The 19723-nt window shown below is 36.9% G+C and overlaps 1 protein-coding gene across 1 annotated transcript; it reads left to right on the top strand.

Moving 5' to 3' along the window:
- The first annotated feature begins 15128 nt into the window (after nucleotides 1-15128).
- Nucleotides 15129-16794, top strand: LOC109098117 (homeobox protein Dlx2b-like). The gene is made up of 3 exons (XM_019111732.2): nucleotides 15129-15627; nucleotides 15724-15908; nucleotides 16046-16794. The coding sequence occupies exons 1-3, from the start codon at nucleotides 15309-15311 to the stop codon at nucleotides 16370-16372; spliced, it is 831 nt and encodes a 276-aa protein (XP_018967277.1). The 5' UTR covers nucleotides 15129-15308; the 3' UTR covers nucleotides 16373-16794.
- The last annotated feature ends 2929 nt before the right edge of the window (nucleotides 16795-19723 follow it).

Here is a 19723-nt window from a genome sequence, read left to right as displayed (position 1 = left end):
AGCATCTAACCAGAAGTGCAATAAGCAGTAAGTACAGAATATACAAGGTCTACAATATGTACAATAACTATACAGATAAGTATTATGGACAAAATTTACAGATTTTAAATACTATCAGCATGATATACAGATAGGTGTACTATGAACATACTATACAGATAAAATATTTGAAGTGTATGTACACTATAGGCAGAACTATGAACATATGAACAATTTACACTATTGCAATGGAAAGTAAAGTGCATAGAAAATATTTCAGTGTGCAAATGGGTTATTCAGTGTATCTGGATGAACAGACAGAAGTGCAAGTAATAGCAAGTTTGCTGTTTTTGCTTGTTGTAAATAAATAAATAAATAAATCAGTCAGATGTAGTGATGAAGTGGGGGAGGAGTCTGTGTGTATGGTGTGTGGGGGGTGTCAGAGGGCAGAGTTCAGTAAGGAGACAGCTGTAGGGAGAAAGCTGTTCCTGGATCTGCTGGTCCTTGTCCGGAGGCTCCTGAAGTGCCTCCCGGAGGGCAGGAGGTTAAACAGTCCATGGTCAGGGTGAGAGGAGTCCTTAAGAATGCTGCGAGCTCGACGTAGACAGTGTTTCCTCTGGATGTCCTCAATAGCAGGAAGTGGTGTCCCTGTGATGCGTTGGGCAGTTTTCACCACCCTCTGCAGTGCTTTGCGGTCAGCCACTGAGCAGTTCCCATACCATACTGTAATACAACTGGTCAGGATGCTCTCGATCGCACACCGGTAAAAGTTCACCACTATGGCTGAAGACAGCTGGTTCTTCTTCAGTGTTCTGAGGAAGAAGAGGCGTTGGTGAGCCTTCTTGACCAGGCTGGAGGTGTTTGTGGTCCAGGACAGGTCCTCCGTGATGGTGGTTCCCAGGAACTTGAAGCTGGAGACACGTTCAACAACCATCCCGTTAATGTGGATGGGGCCATGCGTGCTTCCTTTCTTCTTCCTGAAGTCCACAATGAGCTCCTTTGTCTTCTTTGTGTTAAGGAGCAGGTTATTGTCAGCGCACCATGTGGCCAGGTGCTGTACCTCTTCCCTGTAGGCAGTCTCATCGTTGTCACTGATGAGGCCAATCACCGTGGTGTCATCTGCAAACTTAATGATGGAGTTGGATCAATGTACAGGCTTGCAGTCGTGGGTGTAGAGGGAGTAGAGGAATGGGCTCAGCACACAGCCCTGTGGTACGGCGGTGTTAAGTGTGATGGTGGAGGAGCAGGTGTGGCCTGACCTAACATGCTGAGGTCTGCTGGTCAGAAAGTCCATGATCCAGTTGCAGAGGGAGGTGTTAATGTCCAGGTCTCCAAGTTTTGTGGTCAGCTTGGAGGGAATGACGGTGTTAAATGCTGAACTGAAGTCAACAAACAACATCCGTACATATGTGTTGTTATTGTCCAGGTGTGTGAGTGCAGAGTGCAGCACTGTGCATACTGCATCCTCTGTGCTTCTGTTTCTGCGGTAGGCAAAAAACCTCTTCTCCCAACCCGCCTTTCCCTCCATATCTTTCTCCCTTTCTCTATCCACCCTCCTTCCCTCCAATCACTCAGTATGCACTTTCTCTTCCTCCTCTTTTTTCTTTTTCTCACTAACATTGGTGTTTGGTGTTTCCACACAGCAGCAGCATAAAAATCTGTATGGAGAGCAGAATTATCCCAGAGCCATAAATCTCAGTCTGCTGTCACAGGTCCATTCTGGATGCTTTAAATCATATTAATGTCCCCTCTGTTCTGTACCTTTAGATTTTTAATTTTCTTGTGTACACTGTTCTGGATTTCTCTGAAGGTTTGTAAATATAACATATTAATAGACATAGTGCTTTAAAGACAGCTCTGGGACACTTTAGTCTGACCAGAGAGAGTGCATTCTGTCAGCTAATGTGTCTTCAGGGGTTGGGCTGGGGCTGCTAATGGAGATATATGTTGACAGCCTCATGTTTTGTCTTGTCCAAGAGTGTAAGTGATCTTTTAGGTTGCTTTGCACTGCCTTTCCCTGCAAGAACTGAGTTTTAATTTTATGAATGAATCAGTGGATGTTGGTTATTAATCATTGTAATGGAAATCCCATGCAGCTTTGTGAAGTTTAACACGATGTTGTCATATTTAATTCAGAGAAAAAAAAATTAAGAATTGGTTCTCTGTCAAATAATTAGTGTGAATTTCAACTGAACTGGCCACACCATGATGTTGTATTAAAATGACTGGAAATACATTTTGTACATACTGCAGTCACCCAAAAGGTTTGCACCAAAACATAAGTAACTACATCATTAATTTTGTCTAATTATAAGTTTAATGCTATCAAAATATTGACAAATATTTAGATTAAATTAAAGGATTCTTGTAAATTGATGTAATTTAAAAACTACAAATACAGTGTCTTAATAATTTCTTTGCTTTGCATTGCATTTTTAATTCTACCTACCTTAGTTAAAAATATGTATTCTATTTGCTTCCTCACTTAATATTCACAAATTTGGAATTGAAATTACAAAGGAGTTCTCTTTTTAGTTCTGAAAGGAACACATCCCTCCTGTACATTGACATTATTGATCTTTTTCACCTTATAATAAACAAACATGACTAATTTATGATTCTGAGGGACAAAACTTGACACATTTCACTGTACTGTCACTCACAGCACTCACTTTCTCGCTGATTCCATAACAAGTTATCTAACCAAATTGCAAATTGATGCATTTAATTAGAATGGACATTCGTCAGTATCAGTTTGCTAAGGAAGAGAGACCTCTAGCTTTCAATAGTAGGTGACAATAGTAAAGAAAGCATTGTGGATGATTACAAGCATTATGAAATACATGTTTAACAAATATATTTACGCAGAGTTAAGGGCTTTAGTGCGCTGTAGTCACACTCACCTGCACACAGACAGACACCAAATGAGTTTGTACACTTTTGTATTCTTTATCATTACAGACAGACATGGCATGTTTAGCTCCACCCTCTTTTCACACACTGTCTATTCATTCACATGCATTTTGTTCACACTTTCTTTAACTCCCTCCTTTTTCTCAACACAATGCTCAACACGTAGAGACAAATTAGAATGAGTAATCCCTCAAGTAGCCTCAATCCCTCAATAAACCCGTCAACCACTTTCTTACTGCAATCAGTGCAGTCTTAACATCACTTTATCCTTTATTTTTGTTCATTTTTCATAGTGATTTGAACTGCTTGAGGAGTTTTGCTGTTGTCTATGAAGTCAATGACAAACTGTGTCTAATAAGGTTTTCCTAAAATCATGGAAGAGCACACTTGGAATGTTTGCCATTAATATGATATATGAAAATGAGATTGCATATACCTTTTAGTTGACATATATGCGTTTAAATAAAATCATAATAAGAAGATAACAAGTTTTACTAGATGCAGCACACCACAGAAAAAGTGCAATCATTGAATATTAATGGATAGTGCCAGAGTATGTAGTACTGCACAGGACCAATAGAATAGTGTTCTGTAAATGCTTGCATTAAGTTAGTGTTTTATAAAAACACTGAGACACTCAAGGCCAAGCTATATTGTGAGTATAGTCACAACAGAGGAGGCAATATTTATTTATTCTGTGTTGTTTTAAATTTGAATGAACATATGTATATCTTAGAAAAGTGTATAGAATTATAGAAAGTGTTGATCTTTTTCTAAGTGCTTATAATTCATTTAAAATTTTAAATTGCCCTGTGATATGACAAATAATCTAGTCTCTGAATTAATGTTACTTTTAAATACTTTTGAATTGAATATAGCATGTCAAGCTGATTTCATGTAATCAACTCATGTGCTGAAGGGGACATGTGGCAAAAGTGTTAAGTGAAGAATAGGTCTTTTTTTCAAGTGCTTGTAAGATCAGCAGAATGATCTTGAAGAAATCATACTGATTTAGTGTAGATGTTCTGGCTGACATAAGCACTTTGGAAATAAGCAATAAACATAAAATACAACATATCTCTTTTAAATTTCATCCTCAATCTATATGAAGATACTATGTACGTGCCTCTTTTTCTGCTCAGTAGCCTACATATGTAACACATAAACAAATCATTATCTTGTGCAATTTAACATTTAAGCAGCTAAATGGAATATCACATTACATTTCACTCCTCTTTTTACCAATTAATGCACATAAAACACTCGGAAACATTTCTGAATAACAATACATAAATGTAACATTCAATTTCAATTAAATGAACACAATATTATTTGAAAACTCATCAAATCCTGGGGGTTTCAAATGCATTTGTCATCTGCATCGAATTTTACATGGTTTTCAATCAGCAAACATCTGTATCAAAATTAACAATCACTGCTCTAAATATGATTATTAATTAGATACTATTTGATACTATATATATATATATATATATATATATATATATATATATATATATATATATATATATATATATATATATATATATATATATATGTACACAAAACCCAATTCCAAAAAAGTTGGGACACTATACAAATTGTGAGTAAAAAAGGAATGGAATAATTTACAAATCTCATAAACTTATATTTTATTCACAATAGAATATAGATAACATATCAAATGTTGAAAGTGAGACATGATGAAATGTCATGCCAAATATTGGCTCATTTTGGATTTCATGAGAGCTACACATTCCAAAAAAGTTGGGACAGGTAGCAATAAGAGGGCGGAAAAGTTAAATTTACATATAAGGAACAGCTGGAGGACCATTTTGCAACTTCTTAGGTCAATTGGCAACATGATTGGGTATAAAAAGAGCATCTCAGAGTGGCAGTGTCTCTCAGAAGTCAAGATGGGCAGAGGATCACCAATTCCCCCAATGCTGCGGTGAAAAATAGTTAGCAATATCAGAAAGGAGTATCTCAGAGAAAAATTGCAAAGAGTTTAAAGTTATCATCATCTACAGTGCATAATATCATCCAAAGATTCAGAGAATCTGGAACAATCTCTGTGTGTAAGGGCCAAGGCCGGAAAACCATACTGGATGCCCTTGATCTTCGGGCCCTTAGATGGCACTGCATCACATACAGGAATGCTACAGTAATGGAAATCACAACATAGGCACAGCAATACTTCCAGAAAACATTGTTGGTGAACACAATCCACCATGCCATTTGCCGTTGCTGGCTAAAACTCTATAGGTCAAAAAAGAAGGCATATCTAAACATGATCCAGAAGCGCAGGCGTTTTCTCTGGGCCAAGGATCATTTAAAATGGACTGTGGCAAAGTGGAAAACTGTTCTGTGGTCAGACGAATCAAAATTTGAAGTTCTTTTTGGAAAACTGGGATGCCATGTCATCCGGACTAAAGAGGACAAGGACAACCCAAGTTGTTATCAAGCGCTCAGTTCAGAAGCCTGCATCTCTGATGGTATGGGGTTGTATGAGTGCGTGTGGCATGGGCAGCTTACACATCTGGAAAGGCACCATCAATGCTGAAAGGTATATCCAAGTTCTATCTCTGTAAAGCAAACAGTAAAACATTATATAGATTATATATATATGTATGTATGTATGTATGTATGTATATATATATATATATATATATATATATATATATATATAATATATATATATATATATATATATATATATATATATATATATATATTATGATAAGCTTGTTAAACCTGATGACTACAAAACTGACTGACAGATGGGCATGGTTGAGGGAAAGAAAAATAGAAATTAAGAGAAAAACAGTAAATGCTATAATAATTATTTGTACTGTACACCACATATTTGTGGCTGTTTTTTGCCTGAGCAAACAAAAGCAATCTAAACCCTGCTGGGAGTCATGGATAAACACATACACAGAGGGAGTGAGGTGGAAAAGAGATTAATACTATGGCAACAGGAAACAGTACTGTAAGAACTTGTACCCAGAATGCATATTTGGTGTGTGAATAAGATTACTGTGCCTTTTATTACAGTTTGGCTGAGCCCAGTGCACTCTGAAACACTGGATATTTTTAGGAGCCACTTTGGACAAGGTTTTGAAAGTATAAATTCATTAAGACTTAATGCGTGCAATTATTGCACACAAAACACATTTAGCATCTCCTGATCTCCATCGGTTTGGCAGATGGACAGCTTTAGTTGCAAAATGTTACATTGAAACAAGTGGAAAACTAGGTCTCATTCCTGGAGAAAATGGGAAAAATCTGATTTTGTAGCACTGGCCTATGACATTAACCATAGACTTTAAAACTGTAAAGGGGTTTGTGTGTGAGAATTCCAAGACTTCATAGCATATGTGACTGTGTTGGTTCATAAGTATATGCATGTCTGTTCTTTTCAGATGTCTGACATTCGCATTGCTGTCGTCCTCAGCTATTCCCAGTGCCCTTCCCCTCACTCAAAAGCCAAGACTTCCTTCCAGTTGTTTTGTTGAGTCCAACAGCCATCAAGCCATTATTGTTAAAAATAAAACTTAAGTGGAAAAAGAGAGCAAGGTTGGGTGGGTCTAGATCTGCCTCTCTCATTTTATACGCGGCAATTTGTTACTAACGCACAGTTTTAAACCTGAATCAAATGTGCGATCTGTTGCTGTTCTGTAAATTGTTCCATACTCTCTACTACTGTCTGCTCATACTGTAACCCTATTCATTTTCTTCATGCTAATTTCACAGTGCATTCTTTGTTCATGTTGGTTGTGGAAAAGAGAGGGGAGATAGACAGAGGGAGGAGAGGAAAAGAGAAATAAAGAGAAAAAAAAAGAGAAATAAAACAAGAATGTGACTTTGCCATTTTTCCTTGCATTTGTATTGATCTTTTTCAAAACCACGTGTTGTGAACTCTGTCATGCATTCTACCTCCATTTCTCTGCTGTAAGGAAAATAGGCCCCACAGGCGTCTGTAGGAGTGAAACTGTCAAACCGGTTTTTCTCCACAGGTGAACAAAACAAAAAGACTCAATACACTTTCTTTCTCACACACACACTCACACACGATGCACCCTCAGGGTACACATAGCTGGCAGTGTTAAGCCCTGTCCTTTAAGGGAAAGTACAAGCAAATTGCATCTGTTGCCTCTCTCTCTCTCTCTCTCTCTCTCACACACACACACACACACACACACACACACAAAGCCACTAATTTTTTCCTCCTTGAAAATCCACGGAACAGCTACATTAGATTCAATACTGAGGAAATAGATCTAGAAAGGCAAAAGACCTGAGATGTTCAGCTAAAGAGTGTGTAAGTGTGTAAATTAACTGGTTTTGTTTATGTCAAAAACATACTCGGTTACAAACATAACCTCGGTTCCCTGAGATACGCAAATGAGTACTGCGTCTGCTAAGAAAACTTTCTCGAAAACTCCCTTTCTTTGTTTTCGGCTTAAGAGATGAAATCGGCGACACTGACTCGTCATCTTCATAGTAGTGTATGCACCTGTATGTTTCATATAGATTACATAATTGGAGAATATTTATTTTCCATTTGAACTGGTTCATCTGAAAGTAGACATTTCGCTTTCTATAGATATGTTTTTCATATCTGTAAGGCAAGTATACATAGAGTTTCAGAGTTTCGCGTTTAAGTTCGCAAAGACAGAGAGGGCAGAAAGCAAATTTTGCTTTCATTATTTTTCAAAAGTTCAACATTCCATTGTTATTCTGAGTGCACACAAATAAACGTAGAATCTTTACAGGTTTGATAGATGTATTATACTCTTATCTGTGTGACCAAAAATGTTGGAGTATTTTAAGAGCAAGTGAGCGCACCGGCGCCTCCATCTGTCCTGCAGTGAGCACTACTGTTCAGCTTCCACACTCCACACAGACACCTGAATAGTGCACATTTTTCTAGGTTAATATTAGATTGAGCAGCCATGTAAAGTTGCTAATACTTACATATTTCAGATGATAAGCTATATTTTAGGTTGATGAATGATAGTAATAGGTGAGCGTTTGGATGTCCTGCCCAATGTACTGTATTACCACATGATTACCACATATTGACCAAATGTTAATGATCTGTCCATCCATGGACTGTGTGACTTCGCCTGTGGATTTTTAAAATTTTTTTTACTGCAACTAAGTGACTAATAAAATTTTGTTCGACCAATCCTCTTCTGGTTGACCAATGGTTAGTCGACTATTAGGGGGCAGCCCTAGTAAGCTAGTAGTTCACTGCGTCTGCTAAGACGCTATGGGGAACCAGTACAATCCCAATGTGCTATGCTTAAAGGAACGACTCATACTTGCCTTAAGGGGCCCAGAGGAACAAGTAATTTGCAGGGAAGCCTTGCAGGAGGCAATAGGGTTAAACTCGTAGAAGTCAGCCCAGCCATAAGTAAACGTTCCAGGAAGAAAACCTACAGCCTTGGTACTCTGTGAGGGCCAAGAGCGCAGGTAGGCAAAGCAGTGGCACCTCCAGGATTTTTTTTATAGAGTGGCCGAAAGGGGTCAGTAAAAATGTTATGGTGGCACAATACAAAAAAGTTACAGTAATAAAACTATATTATACTGTTAATAATAGTATTAATGTTATAGTTTTCATTAATAACCATTCCTATATAGATGATAACTTTGTCTAGTGCTCTTATGAATGTTGTTAGGATGATTTTGTGAAAATTTAACTACAATACTCAATGAAATAGCATAAACTTCTTCATGGCTGTTTGCATTATTTATTTACTAATTTATTTTATTTTTCATTCTGTAACTACTTGTTCTACTTGCACTAGTGTCATATGCTATTGTTTTAATAGCGTTGATAAAGTTTCTGACAGATATCAGCCTAATATCATGTTTTTTTGTTGTTGTTTTTTTCTTGTGTTTGCCTTACCAAATGTGATATCCTGTCAGCAATAACATGTCCTTGAGTTCTTTTGATTACTGTCAGTTTAAGTTCTGGCGATCATTGCAGTGTTGCCAGATACTGCTATGAAAACAAATAAAAAACGAAAAATAAATAATAAACCGAAATGAGTTCAAATCTTTTGTAAATAAGATAAGATAAAGATATTGCTAACCCTAAACTGCAACTTCCTGCTCTATTAACTTTCTAAAGTAGAAAAGACAATTTCAAGTTTAACTCCTAACCCTAAGGTTGTGGGTTCAAGTCTCGGGTCGGCAATACCACGATTGAAGTGCCCTTGAGAAAGGCACTGAACCCCCAACTGCTCCCCGGGTGCCGCAGCATAAATGGCTGCCAACTGCTCTGGGTGTGTGTTCACTGTGTGTGTGTGTTCGCTGCTGTGTGTGTGCACTTTGGATGGGTTAAATTTAGAACATGAATTCTGAGTATGGGTCACCATACTTGGCTGTATGTCACGTCACTTTTTCACTTCACTTTAACATTTCCATTCATCTCAATGGTAGTTGCTTGGCTGATACAGGACTCACTGGAATTACGTAATTTGAAATCTGCTATCTTTTCTCATGGGCATAATTATTGCAGCCAGTCGTCTGAACCATAAATGCCATGTGAATAATGACTTTGGAACAACAGGAAGATGACAACATGACAAAGCTGATTGGCAAACTGGTCATCATTGATTCAAACTCACTGTAAAAAAAAAAAAATCCATAACTTTGTTAGCTAACTATATGTTCTAAAGATAACAGAGGAGCAGAAGAAATAAATGTTGATTTTACAGTTAATTTCACTGTTCAAACATAGGCCTACAGTGACTTTTTTACATTCATCTTTGGGTTATTAAATAAAATAACTGCATAGGACTTTCATCTTTAAAGAAATCCCCAAAATGAAAATTTGTTTTTAATTTACCCTCAGGCCATTCAAGATGTAAATGACATTCTTTCTTCAGCAGAACACTAATGATGATTGTTAGCTGATACCATGGTTATACTTGGTTATTCAAAATATGCAAGTCAATAGATGTCATCACTTTGAGAGTTAAAAATGCAGGTACAGGAAACACAAAATTAGTACCCACAGTTCCTGATGATATATTGAGGTCTTATGAAGCAAAATAATTAGTCTGTGCAAGAAACTGAACATTACTTACAATATTCAATCAATTCAACATGAATCACCAAGCACCATTGGTTCAGCTAAAAATCTTTTTTGTACTGAAGAAGGAAAGTCACCTAATACTTATGAAATTTGCTGCATTGTTATTTTCCTGTGTGGAAATGTAAATTAAATCTCACCCCTAGCTATATAATCTTAAACAGATGTACTGACAAACTTTTACTGTCTGAGCTCTGAATGCCTGAACCACACCCAGAGGGTTCATAAACCACTGCAATAAAGGAATGGAGAGGGAGGGTGAAGAGGGAGAGGAGATGAGGAAGAGGACGAGGGAGATGATTAGGACACACACTGATTCGCACCCTCACTGTATAAGACACTTCATAACATGAGTGTTTGACCTCTGGCAAGGATGAAGGTGAAAGATGGTATTTTATTTGCAATTAAATTGCTTTGTTTCCACAGAGAACACAACACACCCTCAGTTACGGAAGACACACGTACATCATTATGGAAAATATGTTTTCTAAACACAACCTACTGCGTGCTGATAGCTTTAGCAAATCATAGCTCACGGAAGGATTACATTTTTTTAAACTGTTTGAACTAGCCATTTTTATAATATATCAGATGTGTTATGGAATAATGTGTACTGTACAAATGCAACTCTTTGTACAATAATTTCATAAAATAATTACGTATTTTAACCTCTCTAAATATACAATGTTATGATTGTTTGTAGTTTCTGATGTTAGTCTTATTCAAATAATATGTTGAGATCTACTGAAAAATCACATTTAGACCTATCAAAAAAACCCACACTTTAATAAAACCGCTGCTTTTTATCATCCCACGTCTCCTTGCATCTTAACAGGACATGAACTCTTAGAATTCATGACTTAAACCAACACATTACCTCGCTCTTTTGTCTTCTTTATTTTAAACACATTTCATTTCCAATTTCTTTGTAAACTTTTTTTTTACATCTATTATTGCAGTTACCCCGTCCTCCTTTTCCTCCTTTCATCAAGAAATTTGTATATTTTATAGGGAGAATGCTTTTTTCTGTTTTCCGCTCTACTCCCTAAAGACAGTCTGACTACCAACTTTTATCCATAAACAGTCACCAAGGTTCAACCATTCAACCTGTAGTGACAAGACTGCAAAAGTTACCTTAAAAGATTTTACCGTGGCTGTAATAAATATGTTTTATTATCTAAAATGTAAGTAACTGTGGGACTTAATTCTTACGAATTAATTCTATGTATCTCAAGCACACATGCAGTTTATTATATAGTTATAATTCATATTTCTCTAAATTTTAACACTTAATTTTTTTGGAAAAAGTTTTGTGGTATATGGTGTTGTACATAGTTAAAATATACATGAGTGTTGTGATTGAATTGTGTGAATGGAATTAAGTAAGATATAGGCTTCTTTCCTACACTTAAATCTTAAAAAAAAAAAAAAAAAAAAAAACAGTCAACTTCATAACCAGCAAGTTACTTATAGTCAGTATAATGTATGTTGGGAAACCATCAAAACAAAATGATAGCAGATATAAGCAAACAGTCTATTAATACTCTAATGGCTGCTAGATGATATATAGTTGCCAAAGTTAATAGTAAACAGAATGTCTGAAGGGGACAATTAAAATAAAGTGTTGCACAATCAGGTAGGCTGTTAAATTTGAGTTATTGGAAAAGGTTGGTGTAATTATTGAGTAGGATACACCATAAAACATTTTTGCCTGTTGTGTGCAATGTGTACATTGTTCTACAGCAGTGGCAGAGCTTTCTTTCTTGGTGAGTACAAGTCTGGAAGCTCCAGAAAATATTTCTGCAAAAATGTATTGCCTGAATTGCATATTTTTACACAAATAACGTTGTAAAATACTCCAAAGACTTGTCTGACGTTTCATTAGTTATGTGGCACTACTTCCATAAGAGTGTGGCATATTAATTTGTGCTGCCATGATTCAATTTTCAACATTCATCTTCAAATTTATATGAGCTTGCAAGTGTAAAGAAAATGTTTGAAGAAAGTTCATAAACTTATCCTCAGAAAAGCAGATCCTGGATTGTGGAGAACTTCATAATAATTTGAATCACTCAAAATATGCTGTGATGTTGTGTTTCTAAGAAATTCTTTTACTGACCCCCACATATTTTCTCATTATTCAGCACATTTGCAAATAAGTCAAACAGAGATATTTCCTGAGCCAAGATGTTTCTTATGTTAAGATTCAAACTGAAACTGAATCTGATTTAATTTAATTTAAAGTATGTTAGAATCAGCTTTAAAATGGTGTAGTAGTGTTTCTACTCCCTGTCACTTTTGATCAAAGTATTCATTTCTTTAAAAAGAAATCTAATGGCCCCCAAACTTTTGAACAGTAATGCAAGTGATTTCATGTGCACTCTTATTTACTGATTCAACAGCATTAATGTGTTTGTGTGTGCTCTGATCAAACACTGACTGAGATTACCATTAATAGCATTCGTATATCAACCTCAAGCATATTTTCTTGCTGCGGCAAAAATCCAGGATCCCCCTCTAGGCCAGCAAGCACCGGAAATCTGGATTTTGATTATTATGGATTATGGTCTTTCCTCTGAATACAAAGCACACACCCACAGGAAGTTCACACTCTTTGGGACAATATGAATGAGGATGATGACTAAGAATCACGCAGGGCAGCAAAACCAATCATGGTTAAGTAGCAATCCATTTGGAGAGTCATTTTGATAGCTGAGAGCTTGTGCGTCATATTCTCGTAATATATGAAGTATGTAGGGCATTGGATTTAATATTGTGCATTAACTCTGAATGTAACCGGAAGTTATGAACCATAAACCGATTTTAAAGAAAAGTAAAACCAAACAAATTTCAGCAAGATCTAAACAGGTGATTACAGTAAGAACACAGTAAAACATAAACAATGAAAACTGTACTACGAAAAGAAGCCTCATTCAGCTAAAAACTGTTTTTTTCTTGTATGTGTACATATTGTCTACTGATTTGGTCTTCTCTAAAGAAACCTGAGATTTATGTTGATGAAAGCTAGGTGTATCTATTGTTGGACCAAAGATAGATTTTATGTTTGCTTTTTGTTTTGTCAAGTGACCTCTCTATTGGGTTCTTGCTAATGGATGTTATTGCCTTGTTTGTGATGCTCACTAAAAATAATTCTGTTTTGCATTTGATTCAGCAAAAACCACATGCATTTGGTGTATCAGTCTCTGTGAATACAGTATTTGTTGTTAATATAATAGTACAAAGTTGATATCTGTAAATCATTACTTGTAATAACTACACTTATATGACCTCCTCGCTCTGAGTCTTACGCACACAGAGCAGCCGAATTTTTGCTAAATTGGTTTTTAAGCAAACAGTGCCATCTCGTGTTTACTAATGTAGTTCAACTGTGCAAGAGCTAAAAAATATGAACTTATATAATTTTATAATACATACTTTCGGTAAATATCAAAAAATGTAAAGGATTATAAATTTAGTCTAACTTTATCCCATTAATATATATTGTATATATTGTCAACAATATATAAATAAACTAAAAAAAAAGTTTCTGCAGAAGGATAAACTACAACAACTACTATTAAAGATATGCTGTACGCCTATTATAATAATAATTATTATTATCATCATCATCAACAACAACATTATTATTGTTGTTTTTGTTATTATTTTATCCTTCTGCAGAAACGTTTTTATTATCATTATAATTATTATTATTTTATATATTTTTTCGTTTATTTATATTTTTATAGCCTATAATAAACCACCAAACAAATCTGAATCTGTGTGCGTGAGGGTGGGGTGACTTTGGGGTGCATTTATTGGGGAAGACAACATCTCGAAAAAGGTCGTTTTGTATTTATGGACGCAGGAGGGCGCCAGTGGTCCCCTCGACGACTTGTCACCTGAACACCTGACCTGAGCAGAACATAAAAGGGTCCAGAGACTGAGTTCAGCTGTGAAACTCGGTTTTGGGTATTGGTATTATTGTTATGTATTGTTGTGTAGTTGTTTAATGTATTATTGATATTGTACTTTAGTTTTGATCCAATTTGTTTTTATCCTATTATCCAACAAACCCAATCCAACGTCAGCACTAACATTATCAATTTTATTAGCCACTTTACATGAGGTGGACTATAGGCTCTCATAATATAACTACTTTTAATTATTAATTTATTTATAAAATAACAAAATTCTATTTTAAATCGCACCACAGCAGAGACAAGTCACCTAGGGATTATAGCTGGCAGAGTTTAGGCCGCAAAGTTTGTTGAGTTGACAGAATACTAAGTAAATTGCCAGTTCTCATGACTGAGGTAGTTTTCTATGTAGGTCTGTGCACGAGGCGTTTGGCGCGACAGAGCATCACATAAGGCTGGTTCCGCGCTTTATCCCTGCTGTTTACCGGGGCATAATTGCTGTTTTGCGCACCTGTGGGTGTAAGGAGACTGGCGCCGTCTGTGATTAGTCAGAGGAATGCAGACTGCTTCCGTAAGATACACTGACAACATTTCAACGATAGATGGCATTCCAGTTAAACCGTGCTTCTCAACAATGGGGAAATATATCCCTTTAATCAAGACTGTAAGCTTCATTTGATACTTTTAGAATATTAATTGGTCTAAATGTAGGCCATTATCGAGTAATTTACACGCGCACTGCTCCATTTGCAAGGTTAAAGGTTGAGGGTTCATCTTAACAAGGTTGCACTGGGACTATAAACAAGCAAATTTAATTCAAATTAAATTAGCCTGCATATAAATCAATATGCTGCACAACAAAATGTTCTTACTATAGAAAAAGACAACGCTCCTTTATGCATTTTATTCTACTTTATGGCTAGTTTCCATCTGAAAAGAAAAAATCTCTCTATGCCTATATTTTGCTGTTTTCTGTCTCTTTTTGAAATTCCCTTATTTTGCAAATGTTTAATATATTCAGAAGACAGATTGTTATATTTCTTAACTATTTGCTAAAAAAAAAACACCTCAAGACAAGGACAGCAAGATATTTTGTTTTTTCAACTTGCCAGAAGTCTTCCTTCAGCCGGCAGTGCTTCTTAGGACTGCCTGCTAACCGATTGGTTCGCTTTACCACATGACGCCCAGTATATGGCCCGCCCGTCAGCATCTCCAAGACAGAGACCGCCGCGGAGCTCAAACCCTCTATCAACTATGTAACTCAAGGCGAGACCATCTAAGTTGTGTGATTTTTGTATAACCGGTTAATTGTTAGAGGTGCAGATTTTGAATAGCTATTTAAGTGGTGACGGTAAGTAATTTCATTATACTGCTTTTTTTTCTGCAAAATGACCGCTGTTCTGGATAACCTTGGCTCGGATATGCATACAAACCACATTACCTCGAGCAGCTTCAGTACCGTTCACAAGTCGCAGGATTCCCCAACATTGCCGGTGTCAACTGTGACCGACAGCAACTTCTACAGTAGTTCACAGACAGGTCACTGCGCGGGGACAGCGTACGCACAACTGGCATCTTATTCCTATCATCCTGGTGCATTGGGTAATGTTCACTACAGCCCAAAGGCTTACGATTTAGGCTATGCTTCTTCCTATGGCGCTTACGGAACGTATGGACCCAGTTCTTCACCAACACCAACCGAACCAGGTAAGACCGCCTCAGTATTTCCAAACGTCGTTTCTGTTACCTGTTGTAGTATTGTCATATTTTACAATGACAACTTTTGTGTTTAACTTTTTATAGAGAAAGAAGAGAGTGAACCGGAGGTGCGCATGGTGAATGGAAAGCCAAAAAAAGTCCGGAAACCGCGAACCATCTACTCCAGTTTTCAGCTGGCGGCTCTCCAGCGCCGATTCCAGAAAACCCAGTATCTCGCGCTCCCGGAACGCGCCGAGCTGGCGGCTTCCTTGGGCCTCACACAGACCCAGGTCAAACGCGGCTCTTTTACTGCATGCTGTGGCTATAAATCTGAGGCTGTATTTCTGTAGTTCTCTTTATTTTCAGGTATAGATGTGTTAGATGCATTGCTTGTTTAACTTAGATGCGCTTTTGTTGTGCACCACAGGTGAAGATATGGTTTCAGAACCGACGCTCAAAATTCAAAAAGTTGTGGAAAAACGGTGAGATTCCACCAGACCAGCCGGTTGCCGCCGGTGACTCTCCCTCTAGCACTCCTCCACCACAAGCAGGTTGGGATTTCCCACCGAACCAGACACCGAACGACGGGGACACAGCTTCAGAGCAGCCCACAGGACCACCAAACACCACCGCCCCATCGTTTTTGACAAACTATTCATGGTACTCACCCACCAATACGGTCACACATCTACAGCCCAGTACCTTAATACAATCTCATCACAGCTCTGCAATGACTGCTGGGACCATATTCTAACAGAGGACTAAAAATGGCCGAATACACCTGTTGTATGAGGATATAATAATAGGCCTATTCTGTCACTGGACCTGTATCTTAGGAAAACATTAACTTTAAAATCTATTTTCAGGCTGGGTTTGCTAAAGATGTTTGCTGTGGAATTCTTTGGCGCCACTAATGCGCTCAAGCAACGCACATTAAATTATTTTTCTATTTATTTATTTGTTTTCGTAATAGTCAAAATGAAAGGGGTAATCAGAGAAGTTTATTTCACATTCCAAGTACAAACGGGTAGCCTTTTTTCGTGTGTTGTACAGTAGCCTATATATTTGGTTTAGTGAAAAATCTATTAAAATGCTTATAACCTGCAGTCATAATTAAATGTGCGTTTTACTAACGTTTGGTTCTTTGATTGTCGTTTCAAGTTGTTTTCCCTGCAACCCAAGGGTTTTGTGGATATGTTTTTCAGGTTTTGCCCTGTAAAAAAAAAAAAAAAAATTAAAAAAAAAAAAAATAATAATAATAAAAATAATTATAATAATAATAATATATATATATATATATATATATATATATATATATATATATATATATATATATATATATATATAATTTTATTTTACTTTTAACGTGGCAACCAAGCACTTTTTTGGCTAAAATGCATAAATCGCGTAAATGAAACTATAAATGAAAGAGACCATGTCTTAACATAAAACGCTTGATGTCTAAATATAAGACAGGTTCAAATGCACTAATTTAATATTTATAGAAATTAAGGAATTGGGTCTGCATATGTTTGTAAAGAACATTGCTCTCATGCAAACTTTTTCTGTGCATGTCTCCGTTTCTTTTTCACACGTAATGCATGTGATTATTCGGTAGAACGAATCTGATCCTATTTAATCCTTTATAAATGTTCTTGGTGAGGAGGTATCCTGCACCTCTGGGCATGAGGGGGAACGCCTGGCATTCGGAAGCGTCTTGGCATGCGCAGAAGGAGATGCGAGGGCGTTCCGCGTGCGGCGAGGGCTCTTCCCACTCCAGACTCTCTGGAGTCAGCTCGCTCCTCTCCCAGACGTTTTATGAACGCCACTCAACCAGAGAAAAAATACATAAAACCGCCTCAAGCAGACCGCCCTGGAAACATTCTCCACGAGCCCTTGCTTCCAGCTCCAGCACAGCCTTGAGCTATTCTTGTACGGGGACACACAGTTCTCATAGCTGGCTTCACGTCTTTACATGGTCAAGTTCAATATTTTTGGAACTAAAATAGTTACTGGAATAGGTGGGAGACCCGGCTTACTCTAAGGGCAAAACACCACTTGCCCAAGTGTACATTATTTTTCAAATCACTATGAGGGTTTGCATATTATACCGCATCTGTAGTCCATGTAGCCAAGGTTTATTTGTCATTGTGAAATTGGGATTAAAAATGTTTTAATTAAGGCAAATGCATATTACAAATAGACTTCATATTTTCTGTTTAAGGCCCTCAAATTTAATATTTTTGTATAAATTTTATTACCTATTATTAATCTCTACAATTAAAAATTAAACATTTGTTTTTCCCTAAAAAATTAATTGTATATTAAGGGGTGGGCTGGGGGGGTATATCAAGAAATCAATCAGCTTGCCCGAACAAACAAACAAAGAGCAGCATAACAAACAGCATCATAACAGAATCATCAGTAGGCTATTCCCGAGGTTTACCCACGAACGTAGCTATTTATAAAGAATAACATTTCATGGGCTGTTGTAACTAATCGTTTATCTTATATGATTTGTTTCTTTTGAGGCTCATTTGAGCTTCCGCGGTTTTTCTAAATATGGACATATGGTTTGGGATCCTTGGATCCTTTGATTCTTATTGAAAAAGGCGTCTATTTTTATCCAGATTTTGGGTAGGCTATATCTCCTTTTCAAACCCACCAGGTCACCATGACATATTCAGGTAGGCTACAGCAAAGGCTACTATGATTGTAGCACATTTTGCCGTTCTGCTTCACTCCTTATGTCAACATTCACAGCTGGCAGTAATTGAAATGCCAGGGCTGATTTGCAACCACACCACTATGAGTCCAAATGACTGCTTCCGTTTGGATTCGAAGCTACATCTGCATTAAGCAGAGGGTCTGTGCATTACTAGAATAGAAAAGAAGGGAAACATTTTGCGGTTTTGTCTGTAACTATATTTTGTAGTTCATTTACCTTATGAAGGTAGTTGTTTTGTATAGGCTACATTATGCTGGATCTCATGGAAAACCTTTTTTTTTTTTTTTTTGCTATGATGAAAAAGGCATTGTACTACATAGATTCACTTAGCCTAACCATACCCAAATGAAACGAACAAAATAAATATTTAAAACACTGAGCTTTAAGATCAGATAGGAATGGCTCATGAAACGTCGTAAATAAAACAAATATGGAAAGATAAACGCTGAAACGAAAAGAGAGCGAAAATACTTGTTTTTTTTTTCAGTCCATTAGTTTAAAGTCAATATGACGATCTGGAACATCCTTCATGGCAGAATACAGCACCTGCGAACGGTTCAGCGCTACATGCTGTAGGCCTATATCTACATAAGAAAAACGCCTATTGATTCCCTTTTCTTTTGTCCGAATGAAAAGATTCCCTCCGCGCCAGAAATTGCTCGTAATTGCGACAGACAGAGGAAAATGCGTGAGGATGCACAAAACCCAAATGGCTGCAATTATGATTCGATTTAATGAGCAGAGCTTAGAAAGGCAGGCACCATGCGGTCAGTAAATGCGATCAAATCACATCAACTAAACTAGTAGCCTAGAGCAACTACAGATAAACACATTTTTATGATTAATATAAGAAACTTTTTCTTGGTATTTACATTTTTTATATGTGATTAAAAATAAAACGGCCTAAGATGGATAGGCTCATTCATGCACGTTTAAATCAGCAATCTCTTGTCGTCTCTAATAAATCTCGTTTTATACGTAGGCCTACACATCATTTGCTTGATACGTTTTCTTTTATAATATCGATTCGTAGTTAAACAAAAACCACCTGATCATACAAACGCACTTATATTTTATCGGTGATAAGTGTAGAGAAAGTGCGCGTTTCTTTAGCCTAAATATAGAGCTTACACGGACTGTTTCAACCAAAAAAGCAGAAAGAAACTCCCCAGATGGCACAGCCAACTAGTAAGGGTCACAATGTAATTAACTTTAATTGTACACATCATAGAGGCACAGCGATTAAACAGATGCAGAATGCAAGGCTCGTGGAGAGGGATCGCGCATGTAAGCGCACTTTCTGATTAGCCATTTGACTTCTTTCCTTCTATTTTTTTATTGTATATATAGATTTTTTGCGATTTCATATTTGTAAAA

This window comes from Cyprinus carpio, chromosome A1, assembly GCF_018340385.1.
Source record: "Cyprinus carpio isolate SPL01 chromosome A1, ASM1834038v1, whole genome shotgun sequence".
NCBI lineage: Eukaryota > Metazoa > Chordata > Actinopteri > Cypriniformes > Cyprinidae > Cyprinus > Cyprinus carpio.
The sequence above is the reverse complement of the archived record's forward strand: the minus strand, read 5'-3'. Positions and strand labels throughout refer to the sequence as shown.

Coding starts and splice junctions, on each gene's coding strand:
- LOC109098117 (XM_019111732.2), top strand. CDS start 15,309: ATGACCGCTGTTCTGGATAACCTTGGCTCGGATATGCATACAAACCAC. Junction 15,628..15,723: donor ACCAACACCAACCGAACCAG/GTAAGACCGCCT, acceptor AACTTTTTATAG/AGAAAGAAGAGAGTGAACCG. Junction 15,909..16,045: donor TGGGCCTCACACAGACCCAG/GTCAAACGCGGC, acceptor TGTGCACCACAG/GTGAAGATATGGTTTCAGAA.